Source organism: Diabrotica virgifera, chromosome 7 (genome assembly GCF_917563875.1).
Source record: "Diabrotica virgifera virgifera chromosome 7, PGI_DIABVI_V3a".
NCBI lineage: Eukaryota > Metazoa > Arthropoda > Insecta > Coleoptera > Chrysomelidae > Diabrotica > Diabrotica virgifera.
In genome coordinates this window covers 107,691,456-107,713,299 of record NC_065449.1, presented here as the reverse complement: position 1 = coordinate 107,713,299, position 21,844 = coordinate 107,691,456, and the positions used below count along the sequence as shown (strand labels likewise).

Genomic DNA, 21,844 nt, shown 5'->3' with positions numbered 1-21,844 from the left:
CACTCCAAGATATTTTGGTGTTGAGTTATGAGCGAGTAGTCTGTTTTCAAAGTGAACGGAGAGTTTTTTGTTGGCTTGGGCATTATTAAGATGGAAACAGCACACTTCAGTTTTCGTTGCATTGGGCCGTAAGTAGATGAGTAACGTTTTTATGACTATCAAGATAGGGAAATCAATGTGTTAGAGAGAGAAGTACCTTCCTTTGAGTAAGAGTGAGATAGACGCTGACGTCACAGCGATGGAATCTACCATAGTTATTTTCCGCTAGATGGCGCTACCAATCCACCATTTTTATTCCAATTCGCCATTTTTTATTCCAATCCACCATTTTTATTCCATTTCAGTATTTTTATTTAAATTCGCCATTTATGATCCAATTTTCCTTGACATTACGTCAAAGAAATCTACCATAGTTTAGCTATTAGCCGCTAGATGACGCCATTTTTAATCTATTTTTATTTAAATTCACCATTTTTATTCCAATTCGCTATTTTTATTCCAATTTGTCTTGATACAGATATTACGTTGAAGGAATCTACCATAATTCGTTCTAAATATGATCTCAAAATCTCATACATAAAACAAATTGAATTCATCGATATGAAAAAGAACTTCGACTGAGTTGACAAAGACAAAAAAAATCTAGAAGGAAGATATTCAATAGAAAAATATTGCAAATTTTCAAAGCAAAAGTCTTTTAGACTAATTCGATTGTGAAAATTATATATACACATGTAAAAAATCGAACTCCTATTGGTCCAATAAAAAAATCAAATACAACAGCATGTAAAAAGGATTTAGTATTTTCAGTCCACATGATTATTTAACAGAATAAAATGACACAGAAAAATGAAATTTCCCTTCCTAATAGATACGCCACTGCTAATATGGAAAGATATATTATATTAGAAACTTTATTTAATTTTTTATTTAATAGCTAAATGATATATGGAAAAATATTAGAAACTTTGCTTAATAGCAAAGCAATTAGAAGGTAATTTAAAAAATACCTCACACTAATTGATGGAGAAAATACAGTAATTAAAGACCCATCAATATAATTACTGGACTTTGATATAAAAACGAGAAAAGCAGGGAAAATATTGTATTCGAGTTTTCGAGGCAGTTAAGTACATTTGGTATATTGCAGTCAACGTAGCAGTAAGGTGAGTACTATTTTTACTTTATTTTGATTTTTTATTTATATTCGTATCTGGTTATATACCATTTTTCAATAAAATTAAACTAAAATACTTTTGTGACTGTCTCTTAGATATATATTTTTTCGGTTTTATTTTTCTAGTATTTCTCAATATTTTTTGCTTCTTATATATGAGAGTTTGCTTCTTTGTTCCTGAAGCCGAACTGATTTTCACGTATCCGTCTATCAATTGCCCATATGTGATAGTTGTATTGCTCTTTGTACATTGTCTCTTTTTTATAAATACACTGCTTCTCCATTCGTCTGGCTTTGTCCAACTTCCATAATTCTACTAAATAAACTGTTAGCCAACTTGTTTCTGTCTTTCTCAGAAATATCATCTGACAGCTGTTCCTTTCTTTGAACCACTTCGAAGAGAGTGAAATTGTGTATAGCAAAAATAAATGATGTGTCTTTTGGTTTCTGTTTTATCTAGTGCTTCGTAGCGTTGCAGCAGGTTATAATCCCAAATTTTTTAGTAATTCCGATTTTATTCATACATATTAGATCTATGTTTGCTTATTTGTAACTTGTGTATATATAATTTTTTAATCGAATTACTCTAAAAGACTTTTGCTTTAAAATTTTGCAACTTTTTTCTATTCCTCCTCCTCCTCAGTCGTTTCCTCATTGCTGAGTGTCGTGATTCCCTATAATACGAGCAACTATCTCATTCCATCGGCTTCTGTCCTGAGCTTCCCTCATAGATTCAGAGAATGTTTTTCCACTGGCTTTCTGTATTTGATCCATCGAGTAGGTAAGCAACCTCTACTTCTGCACCTTTCAACGTTTCCCGAAATTTTTTTCTATTAGAGACCTTCATTTTAGATATATTTTATATAAATCTCACACAAGAGATGCATTTTTTCTCGATTTTTCATTTTATTTTTGAAGAGAGTGAAGTTGTGTATAGCAAGTTGTTATTGTTTTAGGTGGATTTAGCAAAAAATAAGCAAGGTTTCATCCATTGTAGTGGAAACGAACATCCAGCAGTCAAATTCAAAATCGTTGAAACTTAGAATAAAAAAGAGGGTAAGTGATTTTGTTTTTTAAACCATACATATAATATAGTAAAATACGCAGCGGGTTCGAAAATCGTAATAGCAATGCATTTTTTTTTTCTATTTTTCGATTTTTTTCGTTCTATTTTCACAGAGAGTTAATTTTAGTATAGCAAGTTGTTATTGAGAGTTTTGCTCCGAATTACATTTTTGCATCGAAATTTTACAACATATTTCTATTAGAGAGCCTCCTATTAGATATGTTTTTTGTCTTTTTTGTGTTTTCTGCAGCGAGTTCGAAAATCGCACTAGCAATGCATTTTTTTTTTTTTTCGAAGAGAGTGAATTTTAGTATAGCAAATTGTTATCGTTTTAGGTGGATTTAACAAGAAATAAGCAAGGTTTAAATACTTAAGCAGCAGGTTCGAAAATCGCAATAGCGATGCATTTTTTTTTTCTAATTTTCGATTTTTTTCGTTCTATTTTCAAAGAGAGTTAATTTTAGTATAGCAAGTTGTTATTGAGAGTTTTGCTCCGAATTACATTTTTGCATCGAAATTTTACAACATATTTCTATCAGAGAGCCTCCTATTAGATATGTTTTTTGTCTTTTTTGTGTTTTATGCAGCGGGTTCGAAAATCCCACTAGCAATGCATTTTTTATTTTTTCGAAGAGTGAATTTTAGTATAGCAAATTGTTATTGTTTTAGGTGGATTTAGCAAGAAATAAGCAAGGTTTCATCCATTGCAGTGGAATCGAACATCCAGCAGCCAAATTCAAAATCGTTGAAACTTAGATCAAACAAGAGGGTAAGTGATTTTGTTTTTTAAACCATACATATAATATAGTGAAATACGCAGCGGGTTCGAAAATCGCACTAGCGATGCATTTTTTTTTTCTAATTTTCGATTTTTTTCGTTCTATTTTCAAAGAGAGTTAATTTTAGTATAGCAAGTTGTTATTGAGAGTTTTGCTCCGAATTACATTTTTGCATCGAAATTTTACAACATATTTCTATCAGAGAGCCTCCTATTAGATATGTTTTTTGTCTTTTTTGTGTTTTATGCAGCGGGTTCGAACATCGCACTAGCAATGCATTTTTTTATTTTTTCGAAGAGAGTGAATTTTAGTATAGCAAATTGTTATTGTTTTAGGTGGATTTAGCAAGAAATAAGCAAGGTTTCATCCATTGCAGTGGAAACGAACACCCAGCAGCCAAATTCAAAATCGTTGAAACTTAGAACAAAAAAGAGGGTAAGTGATTTTGTTTTTTTTTTTAACCATACATATAATATAGTGAAATACTTAAGCAGCGGGTTCGAAAATCGCACTAGCGATGCATTTTTTTTTCTATTTCTTAATTTTTTTTTTCGTTCTATTTTTAAAGAGAGTTAATTTTAGTATAGCAAGTTGTTATTGAGAGTTTTGCTCCGAATTACATTTTTTGAATCGAAATTTTACAACATATTTCTATTAGAGAGCCTCCTCTTAGATATGTTTTTTGTCTTTTTTGTGTTTTCTACAGCGGGGTCGAAAATCGCACTAGCAATGCATTTGTTTCTCGATTTTTTCGAAGAGAGTGAATTTTACTATAGCAAGTTGTTATTGTTTTAGGTGGATTTAGCAAAAATAAGCAGGGTTTAAATACTTAAGCAGCAGGTTTGAAAATCGCAATAGCAATGCATTTTTGTTTCTATTTTTCGATTTTAGTATAGCAAGTTGTTATTGAGAGTTTTGCTCCGAATTACATTTTTTGCATCGAAATTTTACAACATATTTCTATTAGAGAGCCTCCTATTAGATATGTTTTTTGTCTTTTTTTTGTGTTTTCTACAGCGGTTTCGAAAATCGCACTAGCAATATATTTTTTTTTATTTTTTCGAAGAGAGTGAATTTTAGTATAGCAAATTGTTATTGTTTTAGGTGGATTTAGCAACAAATAAGCAAGGTTTCATCCATTGTAGTGGAAACGAAGATCCAGCAGCCAAATTCAAAATCGTTGAAACTTAGAATAAAAAAGAGGGTAAGTGATTTTGTTTTTTATAAGCCATACAATATATTATTGAAATGATTAAGGAAATAGTTAAGCAGTCGGATAATCTATTATTAACTATTAAAAGACTTCGTAAAATAATTTTTGATAAATTTACTCAAAATGATGCTAAAGTGTGGTTAAAGCGATTAAATGCACATATTTGCAAATGTAATAATTTAATTAAAGCTAAAAAATTACCCATTGGAACTGCTAGAAAATTACAATCAAACGTAGGACATTTTAAACATTTTCGAAGAATAATTTTAAATTTTAATAGACGTGTTGGTCTAGGACTTAATTCAAAATTACGAAATAGAGTAAAATGGGAAAATGTCGCTTCAAGTTTTGCAAGCCGGATTAAGACAGGAGTTATAATAAATTTATATCATAAGGATGTAGGACCGTTTTTGGATGATGCTTTTACCGTATTTAAACAAAAAGTTAAAACTGTTTTGAAATCTAATAGAATACTTAAAGTCAACACTACTTTGTGGGAAGAATTTATTAAAAAGACAGGTGACAGTGAGAGTTTAGATTTGATGCATTTTAACACTAAAAATGTCATTATAGATAGTTATTCAACCGATTTACACACTTGGTTTAGCGAAAATGTCAAAGATATAATTTTTAAAAAAATGTCTGAGTTCGCAGAAAAAGATTCAGGTGTCGCTCTCTCTAAAGTAATCTCATTAGAAGTTAACATCAATAAAGTCGAAATTGGGAACGGATCTTCGTACATTAAACTTCCTGAACAAATTCAAAAGCGTCGAGCATGTATAAATATCAAAAATTACGATCAAAATTGCTTTTATTGGGCGACTATTAGCTCTCTTTATCCAGCTAAAATAAATACAGAACGTACATCGGCATATCCATATTACAGTACTGCGTTGAAAACGGAGGACTTGGAAGCTCCAATGCCTTTAAGTCATATTACAAAATTTGAAAAAATAAATACTATATCAGTGAATGTTTATGCTTTGGAATTAAATCAAGTTAAGAAAAAACAATTTTATGACGTAGTACCTGCTAGACTTACACAAAACAAGCTTGATAGACATGTAAATTTGCTTCTTATTCAGGATAAATATTTTCCAAAGTTAAATGATTACGATGCTCCTCCTAGTGACGATGAAAATATTGAAATAAAATATCATTATTGCTGGATTAAAGATATGTCTAGGTTGTTAAGTTCTCAGTTAAGTAAGAACACAAATAAAAAATATATTTGTGATCGCTGTATGAATTATTTTTCCAGCGGGAATAAACTTGCTGAGCATGAAGAGTTCTGCAGAGACATAAACAAATGTAAAATGACTGTTCCCAAATACGATGATGTTGCTTTTAGAAATTTCACATACAAACAAACCACTCCCTTTATCATATATGCTGATTTTGAATGTCAGTTACATAATTTTATAGATTCTAATGTAAAACTAAGCAAAACAGCAAAATACCAAAAGCATGTACCTTATAGTGCAGGCTATTACTTAAAATGTGCTTACGATGACAGCTTATCATATTTTCGAAGCTACAGAGGTGAAAATTGCATGGAGTGGTTTGCAAAAGAAATGGCTGAAATATCCAAATTTGTCAATTCTAAAATAAAATCAATTGTACCTATGGTTAAAAAGCCTAGTACAAGTGGGGCAATTGCCTGTCATATTTGTGAAAAACGCTTTTTAGCTACAGATATAATTGTTGTAGATCATGATCATTTTACCGGAGAGGTAAGAGGTTTTGCACACCAAGCATGCAATTTAAACTTCAGAAAGGTATTTGTTGTGCCAGTAGCCTTCCATAATTTTAGTGGATATGACTCACATTTCATGATTATCGATTTATGCAAACATGGGCACCTGAGCTTACTTCCTATTAATAAAGAAAAATATATTTCTTTTACTCTACATTCAGATGAGCATAAAATAAGACTAAGATTTATCGATACTATGAGATTTATGGGAGCTTCACTCGATGAATTAGCATCACTTTTAGATACTTCAGAGAAGAAGATTTTAAAACAAGAATTTTATAGTTTAGATGATGATGCATTTAATTTATTAACTTGCAAAGGAATATTTTGCTATGATTATGTAGATAGTTTGGAAAAATTAGAGGAAACTTCTTTACCTACAATTAGTCATTTTTATAATAAATTATGTGATGAACATATTAGCGAACAGAAGTATGCTCATGCGCAGAAAGTTTGGTCTACATTTGAATGTAAAAATTTGGGAGAGTATAGCGATTTGTACCTAAAAACAGATATTTTGCTTCTGGCTGATGTATTTGAACAATTTAGACAAAAATGTAGGGATACGTACCATTTAGATCCTGCGTGGTATTATACCATACCAGGTTATACATGGGACTGTATGCTTAGGTATACAAAATGTAGATTAGAGTTATTAAAAGATGTGGATATGATTTTGTTTATTGAAAAAGGCATAAGAGGCGGAATATCTGTGTGTAGTAACCGATTTTCGGAAGCTAACAATAAGTACATGTCAACATATGACCCCACACAACCCTCTAAGTACATCATGTATTTAGATGTAAATAATCTCTATGGTTGGGCTATGAGTGAATATTTACCTTTTGGAGGATTTAAGTGGATTGAAGATGTAACCAAATTTGGTGTTGCATCTAAATCCACTAAACTTCCCAAGGGTCATATTGATATTATGTCAATTCCGAATGCTGCGAAGGAGGGCTATTTCTTTCAAGTGGACTTAGAGTATCCACGTGAATTACATGACAAACATAAAGATTTTCCATTTGCTGCCGAACACCGCATTCCTCCCGGTTCAAAACTACCAAAATTATTGCCAACTCTTTTTAATAAGTCAAAATATATTATTCATTATAGAAATTTAAAGCAGGCTTTATCCAACGGATTAATTTTAACTAAAATACATAAAGTTTTGAAATTTAATCAATCTGCATGGCTGCAGCCCTATATTGAGTTAAATACTAACTTACGGGCTGCATCTAAGAGCAGTTTTGAGAAAAATCTCTATAAAATGATGAACAATGCTGTGTTTGGTAAGACCATGGAGAATATAAGGAGGCATAGAACTGTAAAAATATGTAAAAATTGGAATGGAAGGTATGGAGCCAAAAACTTGATTGCAAGTATTCGGTTTCACAGTCGTACTATCTTTAGTGAAAACCTGGTGGCCATCGAACTAACCAAATCAGTAGTGTGTTTTAATAAGCCTCTGTATATAGGTGCAGCAATCCTAGACATATCAAAATTATGTATGTATGATTTTCATTACTCCTTCATGCTTCCAACGATGGGAGAAGAAAATTGTATGTTATTGTACATGGATACAGATAGCTTTATCTATGAATTACAGTGTTTAGATGCATATAAGGAGGTTTTAAAGGCACACAACTCTAAATTCGATACATCTGACTATTCGGAAAATAACCCGTACATGATAGAACGGTTAAATAAAAAAATCCCTGGTCTAATGAAGGATGAAGCTAATGGAAAAATTATTACTCATTTTATTGGTCTAAGATCAAAAATGTATACATTTAAATTACAAACAACTGATGAAGAGAGAGAAAAAGAGAGAGAACGTTTAAAACTGAAACTAAACAAGGAACAAATTGATTGTGGCATTCAAAATTTAGGTATAACCAAAAAAGCAAAAGGTGTAAAATATAATGTAGTCAAAAATATAATCACATTTGAAGATTTTGAAAATTGTTTAAAAGAATACAAAATTAAAAGCACAAACCAAAGGTGTATTCGGTCATATCAACATTCAGTATTCAGCATAGAGCAAACAAAAACGGCCCTAAGTCCTTATGATGATAAACGATATTTAATACCAGAATCCTTTAAGACGCTTCCCTGGGGGCATTGTGATATACCATAATTTTTTAGCAAAAATATAATCGCTTTAAGACGCTGAGGGTATTTACTTGGATATTAAAAATATGTATGGCTGGTGAAAAGACACAATCACTTTTCCTCAGTAATTTTTAATAAAATTACTATTGTACAATATTATTTTTTCATTATCCTTTTGTAAATATATTACGAAAATAAAACACAAGTGTTTAAATACATAATATTTATTAACAAATAAAGTTATTCAAGTCATTTACAACTTTAATTTTATAATAATATACATATTCTCTCATAGCATGGCTTAACAAAGTATCTGCTGGAGAAATTTCACAAAACGCAGTCATAGCTTCAAACGGACCACATAAACTAGTATCTGTACAAAAATTCTGTTGCAAAAAATATACAATATTTGTATAATATGCATGAAAATTTAAATTTTCCAACAACGATATGCGATGAGTCACTATACTGTGGTGTACTTGTAGAATTTGCGTAACATCATTTTCATCTAAATAGTATTCCACACCATGTTTTTCAATAACAAGGAACTTGATTGAATCCAACACCAATTGTCGTATCTTGCAGTAGTCTCCACACTGAAACTCGACAGGATCAAACTCGTCTGCATAGAAAAAATCATTCATCTTTTGTGAAAATAGGTTAATTATGTCACTCCACTCAAATTTGTCTATACTAATTCTTCGACCGTCGAATAATTCTTCTTTTATGGCATGTTGACATAAAATGACGGATGCCGTAAACTGTCTAGCTGGAGATAGACCAACTTTAATTATGTAACTATCTAGTGGAAATGAGGCTTCTAACAAGTAGTATGGTTCATTCTTCGCAGCTTCTTCGAATTTTGCTAAAACTTGGTCTAGTTCGGCACCATAATTGATTTCACTTGATGAATCATCGAATACCACAATAGAACTTGATGAACTATAACCACTATCTTGAGAACTCATGTTGAAGAGAGAGGTGAACTAACTGAGAGCGAGGTTGCTGAGCGGTCTTTTATATTGCGTCCCTCCTCTTCAAGGTTGCATTCGCATTAAAAAGTACTAAACCACATCTTTATTATTAATCCAACTATTATGTTTACTATCGAGACCCAGCCATTGAACATACATCTTACTTCCGCGTCTGTGCAATACTTTTTCAATTAAGTAAATGTCAGTATTTTTTGTTTTCTGTAATTCTTCTTCGTAGAATCCTCCTCTAATAGGCGCTCCAGTCATATCTTCAATCAAATATGTTGTGGGATTTGTTATTTTAATTTCAGTAATTTTAAATAGTTCTGTTGTCCAATTTGGCTTATATCCCTTATCAAAAAGGTGTTTATTTTTACTAATACGCACCATATCACCAACTTTCAATTTTCTTGTACCTGATATTTTCAAGTGAGTGTAATATTTTCGTAAGATTTCTTTTTCGTTAGATTTATTAACATCAATAGGTCTAAGTCGAATTTTGCTGTGTTTCGTGTTATTGTAGTCTTTTGTAATTTGAGGCAATGTATCTATCCATTTGTAAGTACCATTAAGACTGAAATACTTGTAAAGTTTTTCCTTCAATGTTCGAATAATTCGTTCACATATGGCTGCTTTTTTAACACTAAAGGTATAATAGTGATTAATACCATGCTTTCTTATGAGGTTTTGAAACTTGGAATTGAAAAATTCTGTACCTTGGTCTGTTTGTAAATTTTTCGGAACTCGTCGAGTTTGACTTAAAATATCTGCAAACGTCTTTGTTATTTCCTCCCCTGTTTTTGTCTTTAATGGTCGAGTCCACACAAATTTTGAAAAACAGTCAATTACGACAAGAATGAGCTTGTAAGATTTATTTTGATTGGCATAGGATCTCATCTCAGCAATATCCATTTGCCATAAATCATCTAGACCTTTAATGACGGTTCGTCGACGAGGATAATTTTTTTTTCGTGCTGGTTTATGTAATTCGTTGACCAATTGTTGTTTTTCTTTAGACATTACGAATTTAAACTTAAGACGATTGTCCCATGAAGTAATGTTATCTACTGCGTTCTGTAATGTAGGTTACATTTGATTTATTAAGTATTTTCGATGGGAAATTATTTTTCAGGACAACATTTGATTTATTCTCTTGTTAGTCTTATTTACTGTCAAGGTATTTTCTGTAGCTTTTTGTAGATTCAATGCCTTGTTAATCCTATTTACTGTCACGGTATTTTCTCCAACAGATTCTTGTTTTATTGCATTCTGGATACTTACTGCTTTTTGTAAATCATTCATTTCTTTTGTTAAATCAGATATTTTCAAGACAGCCAGTTTATTTGCATCAGATAACTCATTATTTTTTTTATTAAAATTGCTTTCAATCTTACCGATGGAGTTTTGAAAGTCAGAAATTTTTTGTTCAAGTTGAGTCTCTTTTGAACTATATTCTTTTTGCATCAAGTTAATCTCTTTTCGCAGAAATTTTTTTATATTTGCAATGTGGTCATCTACATATTTCTTGTTGGAAAGATGTATACCTGATACAGGAGGATCTCGTTTAATATCCTTATTTACTGCGTGTATCTGGTTTTGTAAATCTAAAATGGATTGTTTGAAGCCTTCACGCAGCTTTTGAATAGCTTGTTCATTAGAACGATAATGATGACGACCAAACTTATCAACACTCATGTTGGAAATGATGTCTAATCTGACCTAACATTAATATATAATATCTGCTTCACGTAATTCGTTGATAATGGCAACAATTTCGTTACTATGGGATGTGTTTCCTGCTTCTTGGGAAGCAATCAACAATTCGAGTCTATCACATAGTTCATTTGGATCATCCCAATATACATATTCAATAGGATTATCGTTGTAAATCAAATGAGAAGCATCGATGAACCCTGATCCTTTGGAGGTAGATGAAGTTGCTGACGATGATGAACGAGTTGCTTTTACTACTTCTAAAGGCGATTTCTTTGATGTAGTAGACCGAGTTTTCGGTGGTGAACGAGTCGCTTTCTCTTGACCTTCGAGAGACAGTTTCTTTAATCTATTAGATTTAATTTTCGGTGATTGCTTCTTTGCTTTTTTAGGTTTAAACAACGGTTTGACAATATTAAGATATTTTTCTGCAGTTGCACCGTTAAGATGGCCTATGGAATTGTGATGAACTTCAGTATTATTTAATTCTTTATATTGTTTTAAATCTTCATTTTCATGATTCGTTGATACTGTATCGGAAAATACATCGTCATCGCTATCTTCTTTTTTCACCTCTTCTTCTGATTTCATCTCTTCCTTTTTGACGTGTTTAAGCTTGTTATTAGTAGCATGATGTGAGGATTGTGCAATATCTTTTAGTGGTTTAGTTATGGGTTCAAAGAGTTTATTTAGCGTATCGTCTTGTTCTGTCCTACCTAGCTTTAATGCCAAATACTTTTTGCGAATGACTTGAGCTAATTCAGCAACTTTACGCTTGCGTGCAGCTACCTCTTTGTCTAACATGTTGTTATGGAATGCGTGTATTTCGATCATAACTACAATTTTATAAACTTGTCGAAGCCTAAACGATATCGTCCGTTAGAAATATCGAAATCCTTAACAATTACGAACGTGCCATACTTATCCTCCCAACATTCAGAACAAATTTTTTTAAATTGAACAAATGTCATGTCAGGTGAGACGTGATCATCAAAGACGTGTTTTAAATTGAGCTCATCCTGTTTAAACAATACAATAAGGTTGGCATTATCACGCAGGAGTTGTTTGCCTGCTCTACTGTATGATTGACATATGTATGCACAATCGATATCTTTATGTCTTCCCATACAGTAATATTCACGTATTGTTTGTTGTGGATCCGTAGATATGTCATCAAATATGAATACTGAGTTTGGTTTAGCTTCGCCAGGACTTATTACGGCATCATTGTCTTTAAATGGAAAATAGCCAACCTCTTTCACAGATTCCAACACTTCCTTCAAAAACTGATACTTGGGTTGAAACAACGATTTTGAATATACGTAAACATTTTTGAATTTAGCGCCATTTAGATCAAACAGTAATGCCAGCATAGCATTCGTTTTTCCACATCCGCTTGGGCCACATACGATAGCACGAAAAGAATGTGGTAGCAATACACCATGTTTACTGATTCTTGTCACGTTATCGACAAAATCCAAGTTCTCCACTGCTAGTGTCTTATCTTGTTGAATGACCTTCATATTGTGATTAAGATGTATTTTATTCGCTTGGTTATATAAAGAAATTTTTCAAGAAGCGATTCATTTCAATGTTAGTCGTTCAAGGTGAAGGAGTGTTGAATTCTCTGATCAACAATATACCGTTTGAATTGCATGCCCCTGGTTACCAGTATCTAGGACCTGGAACTAAATTACAGAAACGTCTAGCTCGTGGAGATCCAGGGATAAATCCATTAGATCGAGCTGCGAGAGATCATGATATTGCATATTCTCATAGTAATTCATTGAAAGATAGACATAAAGCAGATTGGGTATTGGAAAACAAAGCGTGGGAACGAGTTACAGCAAACGACGCATCTTTGAGTGAAAAAGCCACTGCCTGGTTGACTACTACAGCAATGAAAGTTAAACGAAAACTAGGTATGGGTATGAAACGTGGTAAAGGTGTTGGTTCATTTAAGCGACACGTGCTACAACCAATTATCAGAACGTTGAAACGAACTCCTCCGTCACCAAATTTGCGTAAATCAGCCCTAGTTGCACTTGCAGCAGCTAGAACAGCCGTGAAGAATATAGGTGGGAAAAGAAATGTACGAGTTCCAAGAATCATTCCATTCGAATCAAAATCTGGTGGTATTTTACCTTTAATCCCCATCTTTGCAGGCTTATCAGCTCTTGGTAGTTTGGCTGGTGGTGCAAGTGCCATCGCAAAGACTGTAATTGATTCAAAGAATGCTCAAAAGAAACTAGAAGAGGACAAACGTCATAATAAAGCTATGGAGCATCTAGGCAAAGGATTATACCTTCGAAAAAACGCTAAAGGAGGCTTTGGATTATATTTAAAAAAGTCAAAAAACTACCGCTGAAGCTACCTAATAGACCTTTAACCAATGTGGACTTGAATAAATTTGTTAAACTACTTAAAATTCCAAATTTTCGTGGTGTGTTTATGAGAGATAATTTACCTCGTAACCCTCGTAAACATGAATGTGCTATAATTAATCTCGACATTTCAACAAACCCTGGTACACATTGGGTAGCTTACAGAAAGATAAACAAAGACATAGAGTATTTTGATTCATATGGTTGCTTGAAGCCACCTCAAGAACTAGTTTCCTATTTGAATGGTGGAAGAATTGCCTATAATAACGATCAATATCAAAGTTATAACCAAATAAACTGTGGACATTTGTGCTTAAAGTTTCTGTATAATGGAAAATATAAGCGCTGATGTCTGGTATGAATTACCACAAGATATTCGCCATGCACTAGAATATTATTTACCTTGCAAGAAAGACTATAAGAAACACGTATGGTGCGATGTTTGTGGGACGATGGAAAGTGTATGTGTATTTTGTAGAATACCGTATTATGAACAAAATATAAATAAAACAAGAAAAACATGTAACATTATTCTAAGAAAAATAAAGAAATGTTTAACATATTTTGGTATTTAACTTACTGCACCTTTTACCTCCTATCAGTCATGTCTCGATTATTGACCCTAACAAGTACTACAAACGAGTTTTTGTTTACTCCTCAAGTGCCTCTTGTGCTTGATCCGCTACGGCAGTATTATGTAGCAGTGTTGGGATTTCATACATTTAATTCAATTCCAAACATTGATGGTGAAAAGTTTTATTTCTATGAGCAGAATGATCGTACAAAGTTGCGTTATATCGAAATTCCATCAGGATCTTATGAAATTACCGATATCGAAGCATACATTCGAAATAAATTAATGGGTATATACAATTCGGTTCAGGAGTTCACTTTAAAACCGAACAACAATACGCTTAAATGTGAAATTTTCTGTCAAGATCATACCATTATTTTCGAGAAAGAAGATAGTCTTGGTAAATTATTGGGTTTCTCCTCAAATAGAGTGTTAAAATCAGGAAAAATGCATTCTTCAGACCAACCTGTAAATATTATAAAAGTATCAAGTCTACTATTTGAATGCAACATTACTGAAGGAGCCTTCTACGAAGACAGACCTGTACACACCATTCTGCATTTTCCGATAAATGTTGATCCAGGTTTTTCTATTGATGAACGTCCTCATAACCCTATATACATACCAATAAGCAGCAGTATACGTGAAATTACCAAAATTACTGTTAGTATAGTCGATCAGGAATTAAGACCTGTTAACTTTAGAGGAGAGAAAAGTACGCTCCATTTGGATTTTAAGGAAACGATATAGATGGGTTTAATTATAAAACAAAACTCTACAAGTCAATATCCATTAGTCTCACGCAGATCCTGCATGCAACGTGACGTGTCTGCTGCCAATAAAGCCTTTCTTGTTGCCATTGGATTAAAGCTGAAAGATGTCAAAACGTCAATACATTCGACGGGGGGTTCAACAGCAGGAGCCTCAACCTCATATTTTCGATCTTTACCAAAAACCTCTGTTCGATAATACTATTAGAAAAGAAGAATTTCGTACATATACACCATACATCAAATCATTTAATAATAGTGACGTTGTCGAATTTATCATAAATCAATCAGATGCATTTTTTGCGATACACGAAACGCTGTTGGAAATTAAAGGAAGTATAGAGAAAGTAGGTGATGGCGTGGTTTCTCTTGCACCGAATGCTGGAGCTTTCTTGTTTGATACATGTACGTATATCCAAAGTTCACATGATATGGAAATAGTTAGAGACCCAGGTGTAGTTAGCACTATTCGCAGTTTGTTATGTTATACTCCTGAAGATTCCAAGTTTCTCAGTACTGCAGGATGGAACTATCCGAATAATCCATATATATCGGGAGACAACTTTAGTCTACTGATTCCGATAAAACATATATTCAACATTTTCAACGACTACAATAAATTAACCTATGGCCGTCAAGTGTTTCGATTTGTTCGAGCACGCAATGATAGAGACTGTATTCTAGTGAAAGAACCTAATGCTACAACAACAACAACAGTATCTTTAACTGTTTCCAGCATGGAACTCAAGGTCAAGCATGTCTTTCCCAATGATGATATGAAAATTGAATTAATGACTCCGATTAAGAATAATGTGCCGATAACTATACCTTTCCGTAAATGGGAGCTCAATGAACTACCTTCACTTACGTCAGGATCTCGACGCGAGATATGGAGTGTAAAGACAACTTCATCTGTTGAACGCCCACGCTATGTCATTGTGGCTTTTCAAACTTCTAAACGAGATGACATACACGCTGATCCAACGTTATTTGATCACATTAGAATGTCCAGCGTGCGATTGGTTATTAATGGAGAATACTGGCCTAACGAGAGAATGCAATTGGATTTTGCAAAAAATGACTATGCTATAGCTCACTATAACTATACGGAATTCTTTCCTAGTTATACTCTTTCCTCAACAAAACATCCCATCTTAGATTATGCTGCTTTCAAGAAATATGCCTTATTTGTTTTTGACTGTTCCAAGCAGGATGATACGTCATTCAGATCAGGAACCGTTGATGTTAAACTGGAAATCGAAGCAGATGAAGGTTTTCCGGCAGGCACTCGAGCCTACTGTTTAATTGTTCACGACAGCCTACTCGAATACTTTCCTCTAACAGAAGTTATCAAAAATATTATTTAAGTAGGTTTAAAGAGTACGTCACTCAGTATCAATCATCACGCTTAATCATGAGGATTGCTCTAGTTGACATACAGGGATTTATGGTAGATGGATGGTTTGTACCCAAGGAACTCAGCATTGAAATTGGTTTTAAACGACATCATTACATATTTACGTCTCCGCAACCGTTTACTTCATTAACTAATCAAGATAAGAAGACAGTATTCTTCTTGGAGAAAAACGTGCATGGCATTCGGTATTCCAATGGTGATGTGGAATATTCCAAAATAAATCAAATACTAGAATCCAAGTTATTGTATGCTGCCGATTACATTTACGTTCGAGGAGAACAAAAAAGCAGATTTTTACAACAGAAATGTAATATGATTGGAGTTTTTCCTGCAATTATTGATGTCTGCAAATTTGATTATACGCCTTGCGTTTGTAAATTTGCTCCTGATGCAAACCCCTGTCACGCCAATGGAGTGTTTTTATGTACCGAAAGAAATGTGGATCGACTACGCCAATGGTTTTGTAATACGATATTACCTGTATAATTATGTTTTATAATAAAAATGTATAGAAAACTATTGACTTTTAATTAAAACTCCTTTTTTACTCATCAATTTTTATATTACGTGTCAAATCCTCTATTTACAATTTTTTTAAAAATAATTTTTAAAATTAAGATTAATACAGGCATTAAAATTAAACATGTCAATGCGAATATATTATTAATTTCATTTTTCATGTTTCCGCTGGTGGTGTTATCGTCCATGGTTGAATATGTCCTAGTGGATATGTTCTATCGCTAATATGTAGGTTCTCTAATTGTTTGATAATTTTTCTTAAATCCTGATATACTTTAATATCTTTCTGTAACTCAATGAGTTTATCTTGAAACTGTTCAACTTTATGTCTGTACTCACTCAAAGACATGGCGCTACTACCAAATTTGTTTTAGTAAAGATACATATCTAATGCCTTTATGACATGATGTTTAATTTTTCTCCATCGCTTAAACATAAATTATGTTACTGTCGTAGATAAAATATAGTATGCAACTCGTAAAGCTTAGATTTCTGCACGTGACTGGTTTAAATAACATATTATGGTCGTAGATAAAATATAGTATGCAGCTCGTAACGGTTAGTTTATGGATTAAATAACATATTCGATACTCCCCACACCTTTAACGTATGACAATCTCCAATCAGACCAATGCTAACGAGATGTCACCATCGCTTAAACATACTAAATTATCGGTCGTAGATAAAATATAGTATGCAACACGTAGAGCTTAGATTTCTGCACGTGACTGGCTTAAATAACATATTATTTTATGGTGGTAGATAAAATATAGTATATGCAACGTGTCACCGCGCCCATTTCCAACGATCCCCTACGTTAAGCCGTTTAGGCATAACTACAACAGGCAAATTGGAATAAAAATGACGAAATGAAATAAAAATGGTGAATTTAAATAAAAATGGACTAAAAATGTGCCATCTAGCGGCTAATAGCTAAACTGTGGTAGATTTCTTTGACGTAATGTCAAGGAAAATTGGATCAAAAATGGCTAATTTAAATAAAAATACTGAAATGGAATAAAAATGGTGGATTGGAATAAAAAATGGCGAATTGGAATAAAAATGGTGGATTGGTAGCGCCATCTAGCGGAAAATAACTATGGTAGATTCCATCGCTGTGACGTCAGCGTCTATCTCACTCTTACTCAAAGGAAGGTACTTCTCTCTCTAACACATTGATTTCCCTATCTTGATAGTCATAAAAACGTTACTCATCTACTGCCGTAGCCTCCATTTGCGAAAATATTCACCCATAACAGCAAGGTCATCCGTCAGTATTGTCTCTGTAACATTCATGTTATTATGTCTTGCTGCAATGGCCCAATCGTCAGCGTACCCAAATTTCTGCGAAGTTGTCCTAGGTAGGTCCGCGATGTATAAATTAAAGAGTAAGGGTGCCAAAACAGATCCCTGTGGCAGTCCATTGCTGAGCTTCATTTGGACACTTCTTAAGTTGCCCATTGTGACGTGAAAAGGTCTGTCGGTGAGCATGCTATCAATGAGTTTGGTTACCTTTTGGCACGGGATGGCACGGATCAGTTTGCAGATTAGTCCTTGTCTCCAGACGGTGTCGTATGCAGCTGATAGGTCAATGAAAGCAACGGATGTTTTTTGCTTTCTTTGAAAACCTGCTTCGATATATGTTGTTAGGGATAGGATCTGATCTGTGCAGCTGCGGTTAGGTCTGAACCCTGCTTGCTCAATAGGTATCACCCCCAATATGGTGTTACTAATTCTGTTGTGGATTAAGCGTTCCAACAGTTTATAGACACAGCTCAGCAGTGCAATCGGTCGGTAGTTTTGGGGTTGATCATTTGCTTTTCCTGGTTTCAATATGGCTATAATGGAGGCCTTTTTAAGGAAATGGGGGATTTCTGCTGATTTTAATATATCTGTGTAGAAATCAGCCAGCCATTTCCTAGCATATTTGCCACAATGGAGTAAAAATTCTGGATGTATTTTATCGGAGCCGGGTGCCTTTCCAGATTTAATTTCTGATATTGCTGAGGTAATTTCTTCTGGAGTAAACTCGTCAGAGTATTCAGATGTAGGCGGGCATGCAGACTTTAATATTTTTAGGTCTTGTTTTACTTTGGTGGTGTGGTCACGATCTCTAGGTGCCCTTGAGTTTGCTACAATGTGGGAGGCCACTCTGTTGGGAACTATTGGTACTTTGTCTCTAGTTGAGTATCTGCTACTACCAAGTTTTCTAAGTAAGGACCACGCTTTTCTGCTTGATTTACTAAAGTCTAGTTTTTCCACAGTTTCCATCCATTTTTGCCGTCTGGCTGCATCCAAACTGTGCAGCAGTTCGTCCGCAATTTCTCGGTCTTGGCTTTCGTTGTATTCTTGATACAATTTTTCGCATTTTTCATCCCATCCTGGGACATAATCTCTACGATATCCTCTGGGTATAGTTTTCTTCGCTGTAGATATAACTGCGCCAACAAACCTCATATAGTTTGTACGTGTTGGGGTTATCCATCCGAGACATTTGTCCAATCTCGCAGTAAAAGTCGCCCAGTCTGCTTTTTTAAAGTTCCACCTAGGTCGAGGTAAAGATGTTATTATTGGTATTTTGATGCCAACTTCTATTACAACTGGTCTATGTTGGCTATGTGGAAAATCTGGGAGCACTGTACGTGAAGCTGCCAGGGGTTGATTGTTTTCGTTTGTGGAGACAAAGGATAGGTCTGGGTTGTATTCTCGCCTCCAGGCTGCAGATCGAAAAGTTCCCCTATCTTTAGCGTCAAAGACTAAATACGTGCCAGCCCCTTCGCTCCAATTTATCAAAGCCTCGCCGTTTTGATCACTTTGTCTATACTTCCAGAGTTCGTGATGGCTGTTAAAATCTCCAACATACACTGAGGGGTGTGGGTGGGCGTGAATAACATGCGGAGGCCACAGGACTGCCGGTGGTTTATAAATATTGCTGACAGTAATTTCGCCAATTTGTATGGTAACCGTATGAATGTTATTTATGTCTGATGTAGAACATATGTGTGCATTTTCTATTTTGTTTCGTACATAGGTTGCTACTCCATAAGCTGGATGGTAAGTTGCACCCAGTAAATCGTAACCATGAATTCTTCCTCTAGCGAGAATTTGTTCCTCGTTTTCTACATGGGTTTCCTGAATTGCGACTACGTCGATATTATTTTCAATGAGTACCTTTTGAAGGTACTCACATTTACTTCTACTAATACCTTCTATATTTAAATGGCATATTCGGACGCTTGGTCCGAGTCGTTTTGTTGCTTGGTCCTGAGAAGGTCCCTTTAAGTTGTTGGTTGGAGGCATATCTTATTATTTTAATGTGTTCCTTGCCAGGAGATCTAGAGATTCTAGATTGTCTGGCTGCCTATTGTGCTAGTTCATTTAGCATTACCCAGGGTGCACGTGTAGTATTCTACTACGGACGCGAACTAGCTTTACACCCCATTCATTCAATAAAGAAACTTTTTGTTTATGCTAAGTACTTTCGGCATCGATAATAATTTAATCTTTCATTCAGCGTTTAAATTTTTCAAAAATATTTATTAGTTTTCTAAGGATTCGAAAAAATGAATGAATTTAAAAAGCATTGCTCTTAATCTCTTTTATGCGAAGTTATTGAAATCAACTGTATTAGTGTAATGCATTTCTATCTTCTGCTTTTCTTAAAAGGGTCTGTGTGTTTAACCCGGTCCAGGCGCCAATATTTTTCAGCCAGGGTATTTTTCCTCCAGGACACTTTTTCCTTCGATTTTACCCTTCATAATCAGCTGAAATAACTCGTACTTATCATTTCTAAGTAACTGCCCCAAATACGCTGTATTTCTTCTTTTAATGATGATTAGAGAGCGGAATATATGCAACACAACATTACCAAAATATGCGCATATATATGCATTACTTTTACTACAAATATGCAGGTATTTTTTCTAAATTTGTCTAAATATGTAAATGCATATTAAAAATACTCCAAAATAAAACAATATATTAAATATAAACATTTATGTTTCAAAAATTCAACCTACATTTACGTTTAATACATATTTATTTTTCACATAAAAACAAATGAAATGACACACAAAAACTGATATTATAATTAAATTAAAAATCTAAATTATAGTATGAACTTATAATCAAATATTTTTCAAAATTTTCAACTAGCAAGTATTTTGATGCTTCTCTCTATGTCCGTCTTTATAGAAGTTAAAGCGAATTTGTCGAATAAAAACACTCTTTCCAGAAAAATTTCTTTTGTGGGACATTGCTTTTGTTTATCAGTTCTTCATTTAAAAAATGAAATGTGAAAATGAATGTAACTTACGGTTTTGGAAGAGGCCTTGCAAAATACTTTGTCTCCACTTAGCTTTAACTCGGGAAAACACTTTATCCAAGCACTTTTTTGAATGGTAGACACATTTAAATTTAATATATACCAATCACTTCAAAAACACTAAATACGATACAACGTTTACTTTTAACAAATGTTGGCCGAAAACTGACAAAATAAATATTAGACCCTTAAAAGCAGGTAGGTACCTACGACATGCTACGCTAATAAAATAATATTTTCTGGGAACACCCATAATTGTTAAATTCAGGTAGTAATGGGAAAGTCCAAATAGATAATAATGAGCGATAGATAGATAAATAACGAGCTCGTTCATATCGAAGTTATAAAATTCCAACTAAGAGAGGAAAATTTTAAACTTTTATATAATTTATTTTTAAAATATGCAAAATAAATCGTGTTTAGCTTAAATATGCAATGTTGTGTTTGTTGTCTGAAAATATGTAATATATGCATCTATATGCACTTTGCATATATTCCGATCTCTAATGATGATCAAAAGTTCTCTGTTCCTTCCCATTACGTGCAATACCATTTCGTTCGTAATATGATCGGTCCATGGGGTTTTTTGAAAATTCTCCTAAAAAGCCACATCTCAAATGCTTCCAGCTTTCGCATTAAGTCAGCATTAATAATTCAATGAAGAAGAACAGAGTGGATATAACATTTTACCATCCTATATCGGATTTCCATATTGAATCTTTGGTTACTCAGAAATTCCCTCATCTTCAAAAAGGCTGCTCTTGATTAGTCTATTCTTGATCGAATTTCTGAATTTCATTTTTTATCTGGATCCTTGTTATGACTTAATATTATGGACCATATTTCTTTAAAAATTTCGTAACATATTTTACTGGGCACAAATTGTTCGCATGTACACCCAAGTAAGACAATTTACTACATATTACTACTACGGGGTATAGTCTTTCGGCCTGGGAGACATTGTAAAAATTTCATTTTGGCCCGCGCTTAAAAGTATTTCTCCCGTGAAAAGGAAAAACCTAGTAACTGAGTTTTGATAACTTTTCAGGAAACGAAAAGAAAG

The 21,844-nt window shown here is 33.6% G+C and overlaps 2 protein-coding genes across 2 annotated transcripts; both read left to right on the top strand.

Moving 5' to 3' along the window:
- The first annotated feature begins 5,551 nt into the window (after window positions 1-5,551).
- LOC126888573 (uncharacterized) lies at window positions 5,552-8,131 on the top strand. The gene has a single exon (XM_050656922.1). It carries the CDS (start codon window positions 5,552-5,554, stop codon window positions 8,129-8,131), a length of 2,580 nt encoding a protein of 859 aa, XP_050512879.1.
- A 6,497-nt stretch (window positions 8,132-14,628) lies between these two features.
- LOC126888572 (uncharacterized) lies at window positions 14,629-15,888 on the top strand. Its single transcript, XM_050656921.1, has one exon. The coding sequence runs from the start codon at window positions 14,629-14,631 to the stop codon at window positions 15,886-15,888; it is 1,260 nt and encodes a 419-aa protein (XP_050512878.1).
- The last annotated feature ends 5,956 nt before the right edge of the window (window positions 15,889-21,844 follow it).

Bases quoted from the DNA above. Each gene is read 5' to 3' on its own strand.
- LOC126888572 (XM_050656921.1), top strand. From the start codon at position 14,629: ATGTCAAAACGTCAATACATTCGACGGGGGGTTCAACAGCAGGAGCCT.
- LOC126888573 (XM_050656922.1), top strand. From the start codon at position 5,552: ATGACTGTTCCCAAATACGATGATGTTGCTTTTAGAAATTTCACATAC.